Here is a 16,155-nt window from a genome sequence, read left to right as displayed (position 1 = left end):
TTGTGTTATACAGCTTCAGAACCTAATAAAACTTAAGCAGCTTCAGAACCTAATAAAACTTAAGCCCTTACTTAAAGTGTTTTTACCCAGAGGAATGAATGATAATTTCTCACCAAAATATTGATATTGTAACCGGCTGCCGGGTGATAGGAAAAGAGGAAGTACTTGACGACAGGGTATCGTCTTGATATCATTTCAAATCCTTACAAACACAATAAAGGAAATTGTTTGACAATCAGAAAAGGAGATTCAACAATTACGACTTGAGAGTGAAATTCAAACGGCGTCTGAGGAACATTTAACCCTTTAACTCCAAGATCAAATTTGTAATTCTCCTTACTATCATCCATGCAATTCTTACAATGTTATTTCAGAGAATTTCGTATTGAATATTATCCCCAAATTGATATTTTTCTTAATTCTCAACACTTATCTGGTTGATATCGTATTGATATTGTAAGGAGAAATTCTGTCTTGGTCACTAATAGGAGTTAAAGGGTTAACAAAAGTCTTATTTTTTGTAGGATATTCGTACTTAATGACAAAAACAGACAGTGAAATTAGTATCCAGAGGATAACCTGACACTTCTTCTGCCGAAATCTAATCAACTTTCTCTGAAATGATCGAAGTCATAATGGCACTAAAAGTCCACCTTAGAAAGAAGTTCACTTTGCATAGAGTTAAGTAAGAGAAAGAAATAGCTCTCTGAATATTTATAATGAATAGCAGGGAACAGTATGCAACTGTTTTTTAATTAAGGTAGATGTCTGTCTACTGGGCACTCAGTAAACCTTTCACTGTCTTGAAGGGCCAAAGGGAAGTCTATGCATGTGCGACTCACCCAATCACAGCAGCAAGAGATTCCATTTGATCTCACACCAAATTCTCAAATAAAATAGTATTGAATTATCATTTAAATCTTGGGAGGTACATGTACAAGGTTTAGAAGAGAGAGTTTACTATATTAAGTGAATTAGATGCAAAACCATGTAATATTGTTTCACCCATGGAAAGGTTAGGATAAGCTTTGTCTGACAAGCATGTTTTTTTCAATTACAAATTTTCCCATTTTTCAATGAGAAACATTGCACATGTAACTACACTGTTATTTTCTCTCTAGTTATACATGTAGTGAAATCAAAACTAAAGTGTACTTTTTTCTTTCATTTTATCTTTCTTTGTTTGTTAAATTCTGATGAACTATCCACTCCAGTTGCAGTTCAATGTCCACTGGCATATTAATACGTTTTTTTCATGTATCTCACACAGCCAAAGAGTGGAACACACACATGTGATGCAGTACCAACAGGTTGTTACAGCCATCATTTACAGTACAAAGCTGGATTCTCCACCATTTCAGCTCTAGTACACATATGACTTAACTGAGAATTCTTATTCAGAAACCTAAAAAAGAAAAAAGTCTGTTTGAAAAGGTAATAAAATGATTTTGAGTGCAATTTGGTGTTGGTAAGCACAGCTAAATTTTTCAAAGACAACAAAATTGTACAAGCCCACAGAGCAAGTACAGTTTATAGCCTTTGAAAAATTTACAAGTGCTTTTTACAAATTGCATGAGACATCATGTTATTACTTGCTGATAATGTACATCCAAAAACCATTACAGAAAATCAAGAGTAGTTTGTGCACGTTACAACTTTGCACCTGTGTTTAATGAGAATGCACTAGTTTTCAGCTGAACATAAGTGTGTAATTTATTCATGTACAATATTAAACTTAGTACTATTAAAGGTCAAGTAAGCACAGAGATTTACAAGAGTCTTTCATTTAACTTTCAATTCTGAGTCACAGTGACAGGCCGCAGTATTGACTGCTAGTAAGACATCACTGGTACAGTAACACCTTGTCTTTAATCACATCACCCACCACTGGGTTCTTGGTTGATGGAAATGAGCAAAGTCACAGCAAATATTGCTTGGAGGTTGTCTATGTGCATGCCGTGGAATGATGGAAAACTACTGGGGCACTTCTGCACCTAAGCAAATTCCCCCCTCCATGCTGGTGTTTTGCTTGTCAACAATGACCTTCATGTACATCGTAAAGCTTGCCTGGGGCATAGAGAAGCATGGTGAGGCTGAAATAATATACAACTATACAAACCACGTGACCCAGGCAAAAATTTTGAAGGAAGTAAAAGGAAAGGAAATGATAGAGTGTATAAAGTCAGCACATTTGTGCCAAAGACCCTGAATTTCAAGCTTAATGCATGAGAAAACTTTTTACCCAAATAAACTAAAATCTTACTTTTCTCCTTGGAATATTAACAAGAGGTCAATGAACACAGTCATTACCAGTTTACCTCTACAATTCTGGATGTCGACGTCTGGCATTCATAAAGAAGTTTGCAACTGTGTCTCTCTCGAGCCCAAGTTCTTCTGCAAGGGCATTCTGCATCTCTTTTGAAGGCTTTTTAGTTTCTTTAAAAATTGCAAAGAGTGCTCTTTTCTGAGAGTCTGTAAAATACAACCTTGTTTTCTTTTTTGGTGGACCAGTCTCTTCTTCCCTCCTGGCTTTAGCATCAAGTTCCAAAGCAGCTGCAAAGACAATAGCAGCATGTGTAACTTCTCCTGATATTGTCACTTCAGTATTCAGTCCGTAACTTGTGAGAATAAACAAACTCATCATTTAGAGACCACATGCAAAATGTATCTCTCTCTCTATGTACAACACCAAATTCTCTTAAGTAACTGACTTCAGAAGGCTAAGGGAGAATAACAAATCAAATCTTAGGATTGTTAACCTTTTCACTTCCAAGATCTCTTTAGTAATTCTCCTTACTCTCTTCCATACAATTCTTCTGATGTTACTTTTGAGAATTTGATATTGGATCAACTTATAATCCCTAATTGATAGTTTTCTTTGCTCTCATCACTAGTCTGCATGATATTGTATCCATATTGTAAGATGAGATTCTCTCTTGGTAACTCATTGGAAATCAACCCTTTAAAATACACCTGCACCTTGTCCCTGTAATATCCATACACTGTACATTATCCAGCAAACAGGTAATGAAATTACTCAAACTTGTCAAGCAAAAGTCCTCATCTTGATCTAATATCACCTTCTGTAGGTGTACAACAAATATGCTGTGCTTGAATGAACCATGGTACACAGCAGGTCAAGGTTTTCAACACACTAGCTGACTGACAGTCTTACACTGCTGGTACATTTGACAAATCAAAGTAAACTAGCCAGTTCAAAAAATCATAAGCAGGGTTTCCATTGCAATGTGGTAGATGTATCATCTGAACTTAGTAGGCAGCTAAATAGGCATGTTGCAGAGCAGCACACCCTTCAAAGAAAGTGTGGGGGCATGCTCCCTTGGAAAGATTTGAAATTTGATACTCTCTATGAGATGCAATTTCCAGCATTGTGGGACATACTTGAGTAACTTTTTTGCCAGACATTGATGTTAGAATTAGTTAAAAAATAATTATTTTCTGTCTTTGATCACTGTTCAATTAGCCAGCACAAAATGGTTTGACTGCTGGTGGATTTCTGTTGCCAACCATTTTCTAACGACAACCCTTTCATAGGTCAGGGTAATTTAGTATTGTCCACTGAGTTGATGATGAAAATTGGCCACTATAATGGGTTTTAACCCTAAGCATTTCCAGCACTAGCCCTTTATCTGAGGGCTAACACTAAAAACATCAGCAAGCAATCCTGGATACCTTTATGGAGGACCTTTAATTGACTATCAAAACCAAAAGGTACCAAATAGAACAAAGGTTAACATCATCCTTAAGTCTTTCCCTCCCAGGGGTGATTAACATGTAATTTCTCCCTATCATATCCAAATGTTATCCAACAAAAGGTGGTGAGAATACCAAAACTTATCAGGCAGAAGTTGTTATCTTTATCAAACACCAAATTTTCATAACTTATTTACAAGGAAATGCGTTGCAGCTAAAGGTAGAATTATCAATTAGATCATGGGAGTTAAAGGATTAATTACCTAATGAGGACTCACAGAAATGCGACCAAGTTGATATTGGGTTTAGTTTTGCATTTGGTTGGTTGAGAAGGTTGTGGAAGTTTTCTAGACCAATCACAGGGCAAAGTAAAGCAAAACAAGCTAAGCAATTCATTCAAGATCACTTTTGATGAACAGTTAAAAAGTGCTCTAAATCTTAAATCTACTCCTTGGTTTACACTGAGCTTAGAGTAAAGAATCCATAGCACTTCCAATCACCCTCGAATTGGTTGGGGTTCCTTCGAGTGGTCACATTTATTTATCAAAAGTGTAGGGCTGCTGGTCATTTGGAGGGCAGAAGCCCTCAAACACATGTCAAGAGTCATGAACTTTGTGTCATGCTAAGCATCAAGAATTTTTTCACTCAAAATTCATTCTGCCAATATAATGTAAATTAGTTAACAGGCCCCTTTCTGTTTCAACAATAAGTTTGCATTGATACATTTACTTTACAAAGCGTTTCACAAAAACACGGAAGTAGGGAAAACCGTATGCCATTGGAGGATGAATTTCTCTACATTTATCTTCTGATAGAGTATTCAGTTTCCCTTTTACATCCCTGAACATCGTTCCAACGCTCACAGTGTCTTTCTTACCTTCTGCCCTGAGTTGTGGAATTCTTTTCACCTCTGGTAAATCGAGCCATTCTTTCATTTTTCGGAATATTTCTCTGCCTCCTCGCAATTCGCTCCAAGGTTTCGGTTTTCTTAAAACATCACTCAAAGTCCCTTGAGAGCGATTCAAAACCTTGCGTGCAAAAACAGCTTGGGGTATAGAGTACTTTTTTAGTTCATTTGTGAGTGCTTCGGCAATTTTTTTAGTATCAAGATCTTCAAATCTGCTCATGTCGAACTCTACTGAGAAGGATGGGTCGGCGGATGAATCTAATGACTTTTGTTGGGTGCTTTTGCTGGTGATGCCTAATTCTGTCGAAGAACCGTCCGAATTCTGACTATCACTTCGAAAATGAGTTCTAAAGCGAGAATCTTCGAACGTTTCACTGTTTGTAGAGCTGTCATCTTGTATCCGAGATGAGACGGCGATTAATTCATTCATTTGTTCCAAAGCAACTTGTTCCAAGACAACAATTCCGCGAGCTGAGTCGAGCGAAATCCCTTCGGAAACTACAGTGGTCGAAATAATTGTATCAGTCACATTAGGGCTTGTTCCATTTTCGTTGCCATTAGCCCTATCGCAGTTGGCATAATCGTTTCTTTCTGTATCTTTCAAGTGATGTTCTCCATTCAAATTCACTACGGTCGCCGTTTTAGGGGTTTCGTTGTACACGAAAGGAGAATTCAGAGGAGTTTTCTTCTGCAGGCCTAAAGCTTCTGGTTGTACAGTTTCAACATTTGTGGAAGTGTTGACTTCTTCAGATGCCCCGAGCGCTAAGGGATCCAATCCATCGACATCAGAATTGTTCGGAGTATCGACCAAATTTGAAAGCGAAGATATCGAGTTTGCAGCAGGAATTTCATCGGAGCTCATACCAGACAGTCACTAAGTGAACAGTCTTCCTAACTGTTGGAATATTTTAAGCAAACTGTTGTTTCAGAAACAACACTGCTAAAGAAAACAGTCACACATTATTGCTAACGGTGTAGCAGCCATATGCTAGGAGCAACACTTGGCTTAGCGACCACCCCTTGTTGTTCGGCCGCTAGCGAGTTTCTGAAATTTTAATTATTATAATTATAATTATTATTTACCTATCAAAATAATTCTCTATTTTTTACATATGTCGATAACATTAAAATTTTAAATGTAAATACAATACTAATATGTTTGTTAAGGAAAAAAATTTATTTAAAAATCCGTTGACTTTGATTGAAATAGGTAAGATTTATCCAGGCTAATATAGCAATAAAGAATTATAGGCTGATATTGAGAAATGTAAAAATTTACTTATTAATTTTATTATTATTATTATTGCTATTTCTTAAGGAGAGGGTACAGGAGAACAGAGTATTGTGAGAAAAATTATAATAATAATCACAATGATTTACATTTCTAAAGCGCTAAAATTATGAAAATATTCTAAAGCGCTTAACAAAATATTCTATAAAAATATTAAAACGATTAAACGATAAAAATATGAACAATATTAAAATGCTAAAACTATTAAAAATGTTAAAACAAGTTATAAGCCAGCTTGAACAGATGTGTCTTAAGCTTGGACTTAAAAATGGCTACACTCTGACTATTTCGAATTTCAAGCGGCAGTTTGTTCCACAGAAGTGGCCCGGAACGGGCAAAGGCGTAATCACCGAAGGTCTTAAAATTAGTTCTTAGGATCTTAAGAAGGCCCTGGTCACAGGAACGTGGGTGATGACCAGAAATGGAGTGTGGCTGCAGATATTGTTGAATGTATTGTGGGCCTTGATTGTTGAGAGATTTATAAACTAAGAGTAACAACTTAAAATGAACGCGATAAGTCACAGGAAGCCAGTGAAGATGAGATAAGGCGGACGAAATGTGATCAAACTTTGGAATCCTAAAGATTAATCGAGCAGCGGCGTTAAACACCTTCTGAAGACGATCTGTCTGGTACTTGGGGACGCGAAAGAGAAGAGAGTTACATTAGTCCAAATGTGAAGTCACATATGCGTGAACAAGAGTCTTCGTGGACTCAGGACTAAGGAATTTCCTAATTTGGCAAATTTTATACAAGCCATGAAAAGCCTTGCAGATCTTACCAATGTGAATGTACATAGACATATTGGAGTCAAACCAGGAACCCTAGTTTTGAACACTGTCGAGAGGCTGGATGGTAGAATCACCGACGGTGATGGAATCAATTGAGATTTTTGATAATTGATGGCGGGAACCACCAACTAAGAACTCAGTTTTCGAATCGTTGATTAACAGACGGTAATAAATCAACTATGCACGGACATCTGAGATGCAGGCCTCTACAGAAGCTATGGCGTGGTCTTGCGAAGATCTGCCATTAGGTTCAAACGACAGATAAAGTTGTGTATCATCGGCATATCCATGAGCAGAGGGAAGATGGTTAGCTATCACATGATATGGTCGAGATATGTATAATATATATAAAATAGGTCCCATAATGCTGCATATGTAGAGGGCTTACAACTGGAGGGATCTAAGGAAAAAAATTACAGAGACGAAGGGAAAGAGACGGAGAATGGAGGCGAAATTAAGTGAACATTTAAGTCACGTACACTTAACATAGCTTATCTAAATTCGAGTTCACAGTGTATCATTTGTGTATCAGTGTATATGAAGTAAGATAAACATGCTAACATATTCACAACGGCTGTGAATATACGAAAGTCATATATTTGAACTGCAGATAAAGACGTGAATACGAAAGCGATCTTCACAGTTATAACAGTTTATCCGCACTTTATTTGCAGTTCAAATATATGACTTTCATATATTCACAGCCGTTTATTCACCACTCCACGGGTTTATTTCGAACCAACACAATGGCCAGCTCCCAGTTGGTTTGTTGGCTCGGTTGGTAGAGCACTACATCGCAGAGGTCATAGGTTCAAATCCCGTATCGTACAGGCCTGATTTTTTTTTTTCAGGTCTTCTTTTCACTACTGCTTAAGAAGTGTTCATAACTGCGAAGATTGCTTTCCTATTCACGTCTTTACCGCAGTTCAAATATATGACTTTCATATAATCACAGCCAATTTTCATTTTGTTCATCACTTATTGAATCTATCCACGACGTTTCTTCTTGTCTGCATTCTTTGGTAAATAGTGTATTTGAAAACAAAAATTATCCTCGATAGATTCACATTGACGGTGCCTTAATCTCTTTAATTCCTGTGTTTTTTTAGTAAGTCCAGAGAAAAATGTTTATGAACCAACATTTGCGTATTACGCAAAGCTGTAGAAATGTGCGCCAGGAGCGGTATTCAAGTTAGTTATTGACTGAGCTATAATTTCGCAAATCCTGGATGGAGCTGCTTACGAGAACTTTCTGGGACTACTATAGTTCAAGAAGGTGGCTAAAGCTAATCCAGGGGATTTTGAATTGAACTAAGTTTTCATTTCTCCATGACAAAAATCCACATTTAGGTTAACTCGAGACTTGATTTATCTCAGAATAGGGGTCTTAAACAATGAAGGAAACAGAATATTATCAGCGCAACTACCTGAAGGTCTTAAAACCAAATATAATAATCACAGTTCTGTGCATAGGATAATTTTTTATTCATCACTTTATTGTAGCGCATTTTCACTTGAAAAAGAACACCGTCATGACTTCATATTAGCCTGCTCGAAAGCAATCTCAGAATTCTATTACAGTTGAGGTGGTAGAAATAAATAAACTATACCCCGCTTTACGATTTGCTCCCAATAGTCAGATTCACTCTACAATACATAGCTGTAAGCTTGGCATCAGGTTTTACTTTGTCCCCTTTCTACTGGTGTCTCGACAAATTTCAGGACAATAAACTTAGCGATAACTTTACTATGCAGTCAACTATCCTAAATTTACAAAACCTAATGAAAATCAGAGAGAGAATAAAGGATATCAATAACGCGGTCTTTGAAATCCGAAAGTTTAGCCTTAAGTTACAATAAGTCATAATTATAAACTAAGAAGGGTTTATAGTCGAAATAATGGGAAAAAGAGGAAAGGCTTCCACGTGGAATGAAAGTTTTTGCCTTTTAAATTCAGAACTAACTTGTGACTGGCCCAGGAGTCTTTGCAGCCTTATCCTTTTGGCCCGTTGACCTTTCTGATATCAACTTTACAGGTTGAATGCCACAGCCATTTTTTTCGTCTGACGCTTCTTGAGGTATTTCGTCTGACGAAGAAAAGGCTTCATCTGCTTCAGCTAATAAGGAGAAAAACACAAGGAGGAATATTGACAAGCGTCAATAAAAAAATACAATTAAAAAATCACACTTTTTCTCCCGGTTTCGTGTTTTTCTTTCTGTGAAGGCTGATTGTTCACTTGGTGCCTTCTTGACCATGACATACCTAATTATTTCGTTTTATTGAAGTCAAGTGAGGTGCATTGTCAAAACATGTTTGAAAGGGGAAAGTAACAGTAGAGAGAGATCTTAACATGCCCACCAAAATGAGACTAGGAGCAAGAGCCCATGGAAGAAAAATTCCATGTGCACCTCTTTTTGAAAGTAGCAAAACAGTTTTTTGCAGAATTAAGCTATTTAAAAATGATAGGGTAAATCGTCATGCACACGTTTAGGAATAGGGGTAGAAAGGCGAGGCGTCTTTCAGTTGTTCGTAGGAAAAGTCTAACGAAGGCATCCTGAGAGCAATTTCAACGAATCTTGCGTAATTTTCTTGACCAGTGTTGAAAAATAAGGCACAAGGCAAGTACGGACTTGTAATGCTTTTTTACCTTTAAGTTCTGATACGCCGAGGTCTGTTTGTGTTGCTCTACAAATAGACTGCAAAATCTGCCCCTCCATCAATTCACTGACACGAATGTTTTGGGTCGCTTCCTTTACCTTGGCATGGAACTGGTAAATCTGAAACAAACGTTGTGAACTTCTGGATCCGATGAACATAATGTTTCTCATGTTACATAAATACAGTAGGTTTATCAGTCTTTTAGACATATTCCTCGACTCCACTATGAAACAATAAAAATCTTAATGGTGCTGGGTTTCTCATCAACTGTTGCATAGATTTCTTGCCTGGAGTTGCCTCTGCCATCAAACCTTATATTTCATTAAAAACTAAATAAAAATTTCCAGTGGCCTTAAAAGCAAAATGAAATTCCGTTTCGAAAGGACCATACCGGAATCAACCCAGGAAACATTGCGTGGAGGTTTTGGACATGGCATTTTTTATTTTACAATAGGTGACAGGCAGGAGGGTATAAAGATCCATTTCAACTGAATAGTTTACCAATTGCGTTTGCTATGTGTCGACGCTTTGATGTATCTAACATGGGCAAAATCAAGTCAATCCCAGAACCCTTATAGTCAAGGGTGTTCATGGTAGGTTTTAATTTGGAAAGTTCAAGATTCTTACCTTGGGCACAAACACCAGAAGCAAAGTGACAGATGTACTCATGATAAGGCACATTGATAAAATGGCATATGGAGCCTCGTGGTGCACAGATCCTTCAAAAGCCAGAGACACAGACGCACCAATAATGGACAAAACGAACACGTTATAAACTGACATCCCGATGTACTTGGAGTCGTTCAGAGCAGGAATAGAAACATTGCGTGTCTCCCAGGCAAGGAAAATACCGAAGAACAATAACAAGCCTTTATAGGTAAACACGACCGCAAGGAAATACGTCTTGTATCTGCAAGTACATTGATACAACGCTGGGATAGTAACAATGTGGTTTTCCTGGCTAGCCTGAATAAATAATCAAATAATGAAATTGATTTAGAAAATTAACTAAAACAGTTTCCCAATGAATCAAATCGCAACCATCCATTTGTGTAACCAATACGTCCCGAAAATTATCCCTAAGCAATCCAAATATTCTGAAAGAACACCTTGCATAGAATTAAGTATTCATTGCAGAGTGATGCCAATGAAGACAGTCTTCATTTCAAAAAAGGCGGCCACTGTTAGGAGGTGATCTTGAAAAAAGAGAAACAAACCCAAAGCCTTTGGAATTGTCCTTCGACGCTCTACCACTGAGTTACGGAGAGCTCGAGTACAAAGCTAAGCTATACATACATATGGCCTCGCTAACATTCGATAGAGCATCGGAGAGCAAATCCGGGATTTATATTTCACGTAGCGGATTCAAATTTTTTTCTGCCCTTCACTCTTAACAAAAACGAATAACATTTTTCATCATTCCATGGTTAAAATTAAAATTTTTCATCTTTCTCGGTCGATTTTTTAATGCACGTTTTAAAAATGAAATCTTTCACCCTTTCTTCAAACGCTAGTATTTTAGCTTGGAGCGGATCTGTTAAAATCCAGGAGGACAAAAACACCACATCGATCATCAGCAATGCTGCTATAGTAACTAGCAGATGGCTATCCTTGATTGCCTGAAATGAAGAACGTGATGATATACTTTAAAGTTTGAATCTACAGGTTAGCTATTACCCAGGTGGTGTTAGAAGAGCGGTAGATGTAGGCCCTCGCAGACTTGTTTAAACGTTTGAAATCATTTCACTCTACTGAATTCCGCGCCAATTACTTAAATTAAAAAAAAAGAGTGAAAAAGGTAAGATTTCTCACCATTTTGTCACGACTTAACCCTGCCGTGAATATTTTGTGAACTCTCCAGGTTTTGCTGAACATTGCGCCAAATGAGAGAGAGTATCCAATGCACAACACTGCACTTCGGGCCTGCCAGCGAAGATCAAATTTTTTGTTATCTTTAATGGCGATCTCCTGGCTGTAACAGCAGATACAACCATTACGAGAGATTATTATTCAAGGGCAGTTCCCTCCCTCCTTCACTCGGTGACACATCACAAGTCATTATGTCGCCTTTTTCCAGAAAAGAGAGACGAGCGCCAGTTTATTTAAAGGCTGGTCAATGCTTCTTTTTCGCATGAAGAAGCAGCGGCGGACCGTTTTAGGGTACCACCTCCATGAAACCTGGCACTTAGGTTCGTGTGTTTCTCACTAACGGGTCATTTAATGAATAAAGAAAATAAATTGGCCTGTTGAGTAGTGATGCAGTCGTTACAAGAATTGTGGTGTTGGAAAAGTTGTAAAAAACCCAAGGGTCTGTAAGGTAAAGGTTTGGATCTCCCCACACCCACCTCCGTTAATCCGCTACTGGGGATCCGAAATCATAATTTGTCAAGCGAAAGGAAACTGAAATGGGCATTTTTCGTGAAACATAAAAATTTTTGTAACATTTTTAGTTTTTAAAGGTTGTTTGACACACACAGTCAGCAACACTGCCCAGACTTACATTACAAATGAAGGTGTATTCCTCCAAGTACAGGAACCTCGCATCGAGTCCAATCAAAATTACGGCGGCGTAACACAACATGCAACCCATAACGATGATGCTATTGAGATTTGGCGAAGACATCTTGATAACACTAGAAAAGATGAAGACACCGCGTGACGAGTTAATGAACAATAACGAAAGATATTTCTTCCTAAAGGTAATTTGGTCCGTACAAAAGTGTTCGAGCTTCACACCGACACTACTTCAACACAGCAGGTCTATATCCTGGAAAAAGCCTTTTGTGTATGTTACAGTGCAGGGGTACATACAAAATATGTCTGAAAACTCTGCCTTTTTAAAAGAAAAAGGTTAGAAATAAAAATGAATGACCACGCCTTTCAATTGTTTCTTTGACTTATTTTTGTCGCTATTGAAGTCAGTTCTAAACCGCTCTGGCGAGTTTCAGATCTCAAGTTGGACTATTAATAATAACTTATTTACAGGTCGGAGGCTAACATGCCAATTCAAGCCTCAGGCCAGGTTCAGTTAAAAAGGAAAGTTTGAATTTCCATACTTCTATCTAGATGCTAACACTTTTGAAAACTTCCATCACTGAGCATGCCAAAATATGATCCCATTCCGTCGCCTTTCATTTGATCATACATCTAAACAAACGAAGTTTGAAATGCATGAATGGCAAACGAAAAATATTAACCTCCGTCTCGTGTCTCACCTCTTTTTACGGTTTCTTATGTTGAAACGCAAAAAACCTGATGAACAGGCTATTCCAATAGCTGCAAACCCCCACATAGCTGCTATCAATGGCACTTGAATCTTCATGAACTCTAGTTCCCTCTGTGAGTGATCCATAGGTTGATGATTATCTGAAAGTAGTGTGATAGGATAACGTCACAGAAAAGAGCGCAAATGAGCGCTTGTTGAGAAAATATCTTACATTTCAGGATTCAAAGGCCTCGTGTATAAATTCCATTTGATACCGAAATTAAATACTCGACCACCGCAAAAAATAACACTCAAGAAATGTGTTTTGTGTTCTGAAACGAGAACTCCTTATCTTTTTCAAAGAGGTAGGAAAAAGAGAAGAAAACACTCTACACTTCTGTTATTGCTCTCTCGAGTGCAGACTTTTATACAATAAATGGTTACTTTCTCAACGAAATAAGAAAGCATATGCTTTTGGAGAAGACTAAATAGATAAACAAATGAAACAAAACAAATTGCTTCCACTTGGACTCGATCTCACAATCGCTTCCGAGATGAAGTTTCATCCTTGGCGCTTAAGTTGCACAGCATAATAATAGGAAATGAAGTATAAACAGCGCTGGACCACTGCGCTATTTCTGCATCAAGCAAGCTCAAAAATAGCAACCATACAAGCGAGGCCATACCTTTCTCCGTTGACAGTAATCGGCAGAGTTACTTAGAAGAGACATGACAAAATAAGTTTCCAACTTTCTTTTCACACAACGTCGGCCGTACAAAATCCCCCAGCAAGTAACATAAACTCGTTGTAGGAAGTAAACTGGATGGACATTCCGAAATTATACCAAATAGAAGGGGCTTGAGTTGCCATAACCAAAGATATAACGAGATTTCAGGTCTGTAGCAACGATATATCACACTTTCACATTTCATTTTCCGTGTATACCGGCTCATAGCCACTGTCAAACTGTTTCTGTTCACGTAAATTTATTCAAACAAAACACCAAGAGACAAAAGGAAAGCAAGAATTTATTTCGTCCCATCATAAAGGCCGTTGCCGAAATAAGATTGAAAATGGCGACGTCCGTCGTTGAATTTTAACTCATTTGAAAACAATTGAATATCATTTAAATGTATTTTGCCTTTTGGAGCATACCTCGCCTGTATACATTCAATTAGTATCTTTTTTTGGTTTTTATTTCTCCCTTATCGGTGATGAATTGATACTAAAAAACGTTTTCTGTTTGTTTTCTTTCACGAATAGTAGTAAGCAAATGCTTAATTATTACTAAACTTTACCTTTCCACAAAGAGTCTTTAACTTCATCATATACCACGAATTTATCTTGTATTATGTGGTACCCGCCAATGGGAACCAGTGCCGTTCTATCGGCTGTCGAAATGAGTAATATATATATTTTCATAAGTGTGGTCAGGATCATAGACAAGAAGGGCGTCGCTCAGAGGAGTTAAAAATGAAGTCTATACACAAATCACATTAACAATGCTAGCCTTTGTATTTTCTATGGCACGGTAGAGATAACTAAACAATAATTTCCCAAGGTGCACTACGAAATGTCTCTCTCACCTCCCTTTTTTCCTTCGTACATTTTTACAGACTCGTCTCTTTTTTGGAAAGCATTACAAGTGCATTGCAAGTGCATTACAAGTGCATTGAAAGAGCATTGCAAGTGTGTTAAAAGTGCATTGCAAGAACATTGCAAGTTCATTGCAAGAGCATTGCAAGTGTATTGCAAGTGCATTCCATTGCATAAATCGAGGGAAAACTTTCTATTACGGTATCCACAACATTATAATGAGAAGTAGCTCATTTCACCGTTCTTAAAACAGATACCACCTTTAAACAAATCAGACCTTGAAAACTGCTACTATTTGTGTTTCGTTGATGGTATCAAACAACACACATTCCGAAAACGTAAGAATGTCATTTTCATACTTTTTCATTCGGTCTGGTTTCCCAGTTTCTCCTTGCTCTTTGACGCGAACTCTTACCTTGATATTGCCTTATTATTACGATTCCACTTCTTTCCTCATTCTTAGTAAATGAAACAGGTCCCTATGTGTGAAAGAAAAAGTAACGGAGCTGACAGCGTATTCTTTCCTCATTCGTTTAAGGGGCAAGGATGCAAATTGGCTCAGCTTGCTCGCAATTGCGAAGCATGCCTAACAGTCTAAAAATATTTATTTACGTGACCTTCAATATTTTTCCACTAGTCCGTGAAGAAACATCTTCTCGTGAAAGGTAACAATCATCATTCCCATCAAATTTCACATTTTAACACATTGTTAAGATCATGCAGAAGTAAAGTACTGCAAATTACCGTGAGTCCTTCAAAGCTGACATTACGTAATTTGAGTTCTATGGTTTTCGTTATTCGAGCATTTCCAAGGAAACTTTTCACATTCTGTTCCAGAGGCATAGAGTTTGGCAGTTCCTTACTGCTTTCTTTCAAAGCCAGCATAACGCCCCACATTGTATCAAACGCAATGGTCATTTTGATTTTCTGTGATTTGCTTAAGGCTCCCACATCTGGAGTATTAAATATTTGCCTTAAAGTCTACAAAAGTAAAGAAAATAAAGTTTTGAGCGACATGATGCTCACTTTAGACAGGCATAAATACGTCAATAAACGCATAAACAAATATTTGAAAATGAATAACTGATCTAGTATTCAAACGATCAATATGATATGCACGAGGTACTGAATGAATGAAAGAAAACAGAAGTGTGATAGAATAGATAATTGCCAACTGACTTACAGCCTGAGTGACTGACTGATTGGGTATGTTCGATTGAACGAATGAGAATGTCGATGTAAGGGATGAACAAATGAATGAATGAAAAAGAGTCAACTATCAGTCAGTCTGTCGATAAATCAATCAGTCAATAATTTAAACAATCGATTAATCAATGTAGGAATTACTACTTGAAATAAGTGTGTCCATTGTCCATGAATAAGTGGATAAAAAAGTGAAATTTATTATCCATTCAATGCACTAAACAAAACTATTTACACCAATGAAACTACTTTAATTTAAAGTACTCTGATAATGGTCCGTCGTCACTAGATATTATTTTATGACTCTTACCAAGCCTGAGGCAGTAGTTGTATTCTCATTACTGCGATATGTGATGTTTTTGTCGAGTATGAAAATTCTTTCTGCCACTCGTTGGTATTGTTCTCTAGTGCAAAGGCCGGACCGATTCATAAGTAATCTTTCAATTGTGGCGTAGTAAACCCAAAGGTCGATGTTTCCAGCATTTGGATGCAAGATCCAAACAAACCCTGGTCCAAACAAACCCATTTTGAATACCTATAGCAAGAAATTACTAAATTAACGAGCATCAAAATCATGCATTTAAAGAAAATACTCATACATCTTCCTGGAAAGGGGTCGATCCTATGCTCTTCTCTAGTAGCCCCACCATTTGAAGAAAATATTCGGTCTCCAACTGGAAACGATGAACGAAACATCGACTCAACCAGGCATAAAAGCAGAAATCTAGATCTTTTTTATTCGCAAGTCCTTTGAATGAAGTCAAGCCCTTGTGGAAAATTACTCGCACAT

At 37.4% G+C, this 16,155-nt stretch overlaps 2 protein-coding genes across 2 annotated transcripts in view; both read right to left on the bottom strand.

Moving 5' to 3' along the window:
- Positions 1 to 305: 305 nt before the first annotated feature.
- LOC113665325 (uncharacterized) lies at positions 306 to 5,645 on the bottom strand. Its single transcript, XM_027181004.2, has 3 exons — positions 4,592 to 5,645; positions 2,319 to 2,553; positions 306 to 1,405 (listed from the first exon to the last, which is right to left on the bottom strand). Exons 1-2 carry the CDS (start codon positions 5,481 to 5,483, stop codon positions 2,321 to 2,323), a joined length of 1,125 nt encoding a protein of 374 aa, XP_027036805.2. The 5' UTR covers positions 5,484 to 5,645; the 3' UTR covers positions 306 to 1,405; positions 2,319 to 2,320.
- Positions 5,646 to 8,660: 3,015 nt separating this feature from the next.
- Positions 8,661 to 16,155, bottom strand: part of LOC149048711 (gamma-aminobutyric acid type B receptor subunit 2-like) — a 13,584-nt gene continuing 6,089 nt past the window's right edge. The window contains exons 6-14 of the mRNA XM_089199534.1: positions 15,676 to 15,900; positions 14,907 to 15,143; positions 14,589 to 14,641; positions 11,861 to 11,993; positions 11,173 to 11,283; positions 10,857 to 10,979; positions 9,988 to 10,326; positions 9,350 to 9,479; positions 8,661 to 8,818 (exon numbers count right to left, since the gene is read on the bottom strand). Of these exons, the coding sequence (XP_089055660.1) occupies positions 8,661 to 8,818; positions 9,350 to 9,479; positions 9,988 to 10,326; positions 10,857 to 10,979; positions 11,173 to 11,283; positions 11,861 to 11,993; positions 14,589 to 14,641; positions 14,907 to 15,143; positions 15,676 to 15,900 (1,509 nt within the window). The remainder of the gene's footprint in view (positions 8,819 to 9,349; positions 9,480 to 9,987; positions 10,327 to 10,856; positions 10,980 to 11,172; positions 11,284 to 11,860; positions 11,994 to 14,588; positions 14,642 to 14,906; positions 15,144 to 15,675; positions 15,901 to 16,155) is intronic.

Source organism: Pocillopora damicornis, chromosome 3 (genome assembly GCF_964200805.1).
Source record: "Pocillopora damicornis chromosome 3, jaPocDami1.2, whole genome shotgun sequence".
In the NCBI taxonomy this organism is placed as follows: Eukaryota; Metazoa; Cnidaria; class Anthozoa; order Scleractinia; family Pocilloporidae; genus Pocillopora; species Pocillopora damicornis.
The sequence above is the reverse complement of the archived record's forward strand: the minus strand, read 5'-3'. Positions and strand labels throughout refer to the sequence as shown.

Coding starts and splice junctions, on each gene's coding strand:
- LOC113665325 (XM_027181004.2), bottom strand. CDS start 5,483: ATGAGCTCCGATGAAATTCCTGCTGCAAACTCGATATCTTCGCTTTCA. Junction 2,554..4,591: donor TCCACAACTCAGGGCAGAAG/GTAAGAAAGACA, acceptor TTGTCTTTGCAG/CTGCTTTGGAACTTGATGCT.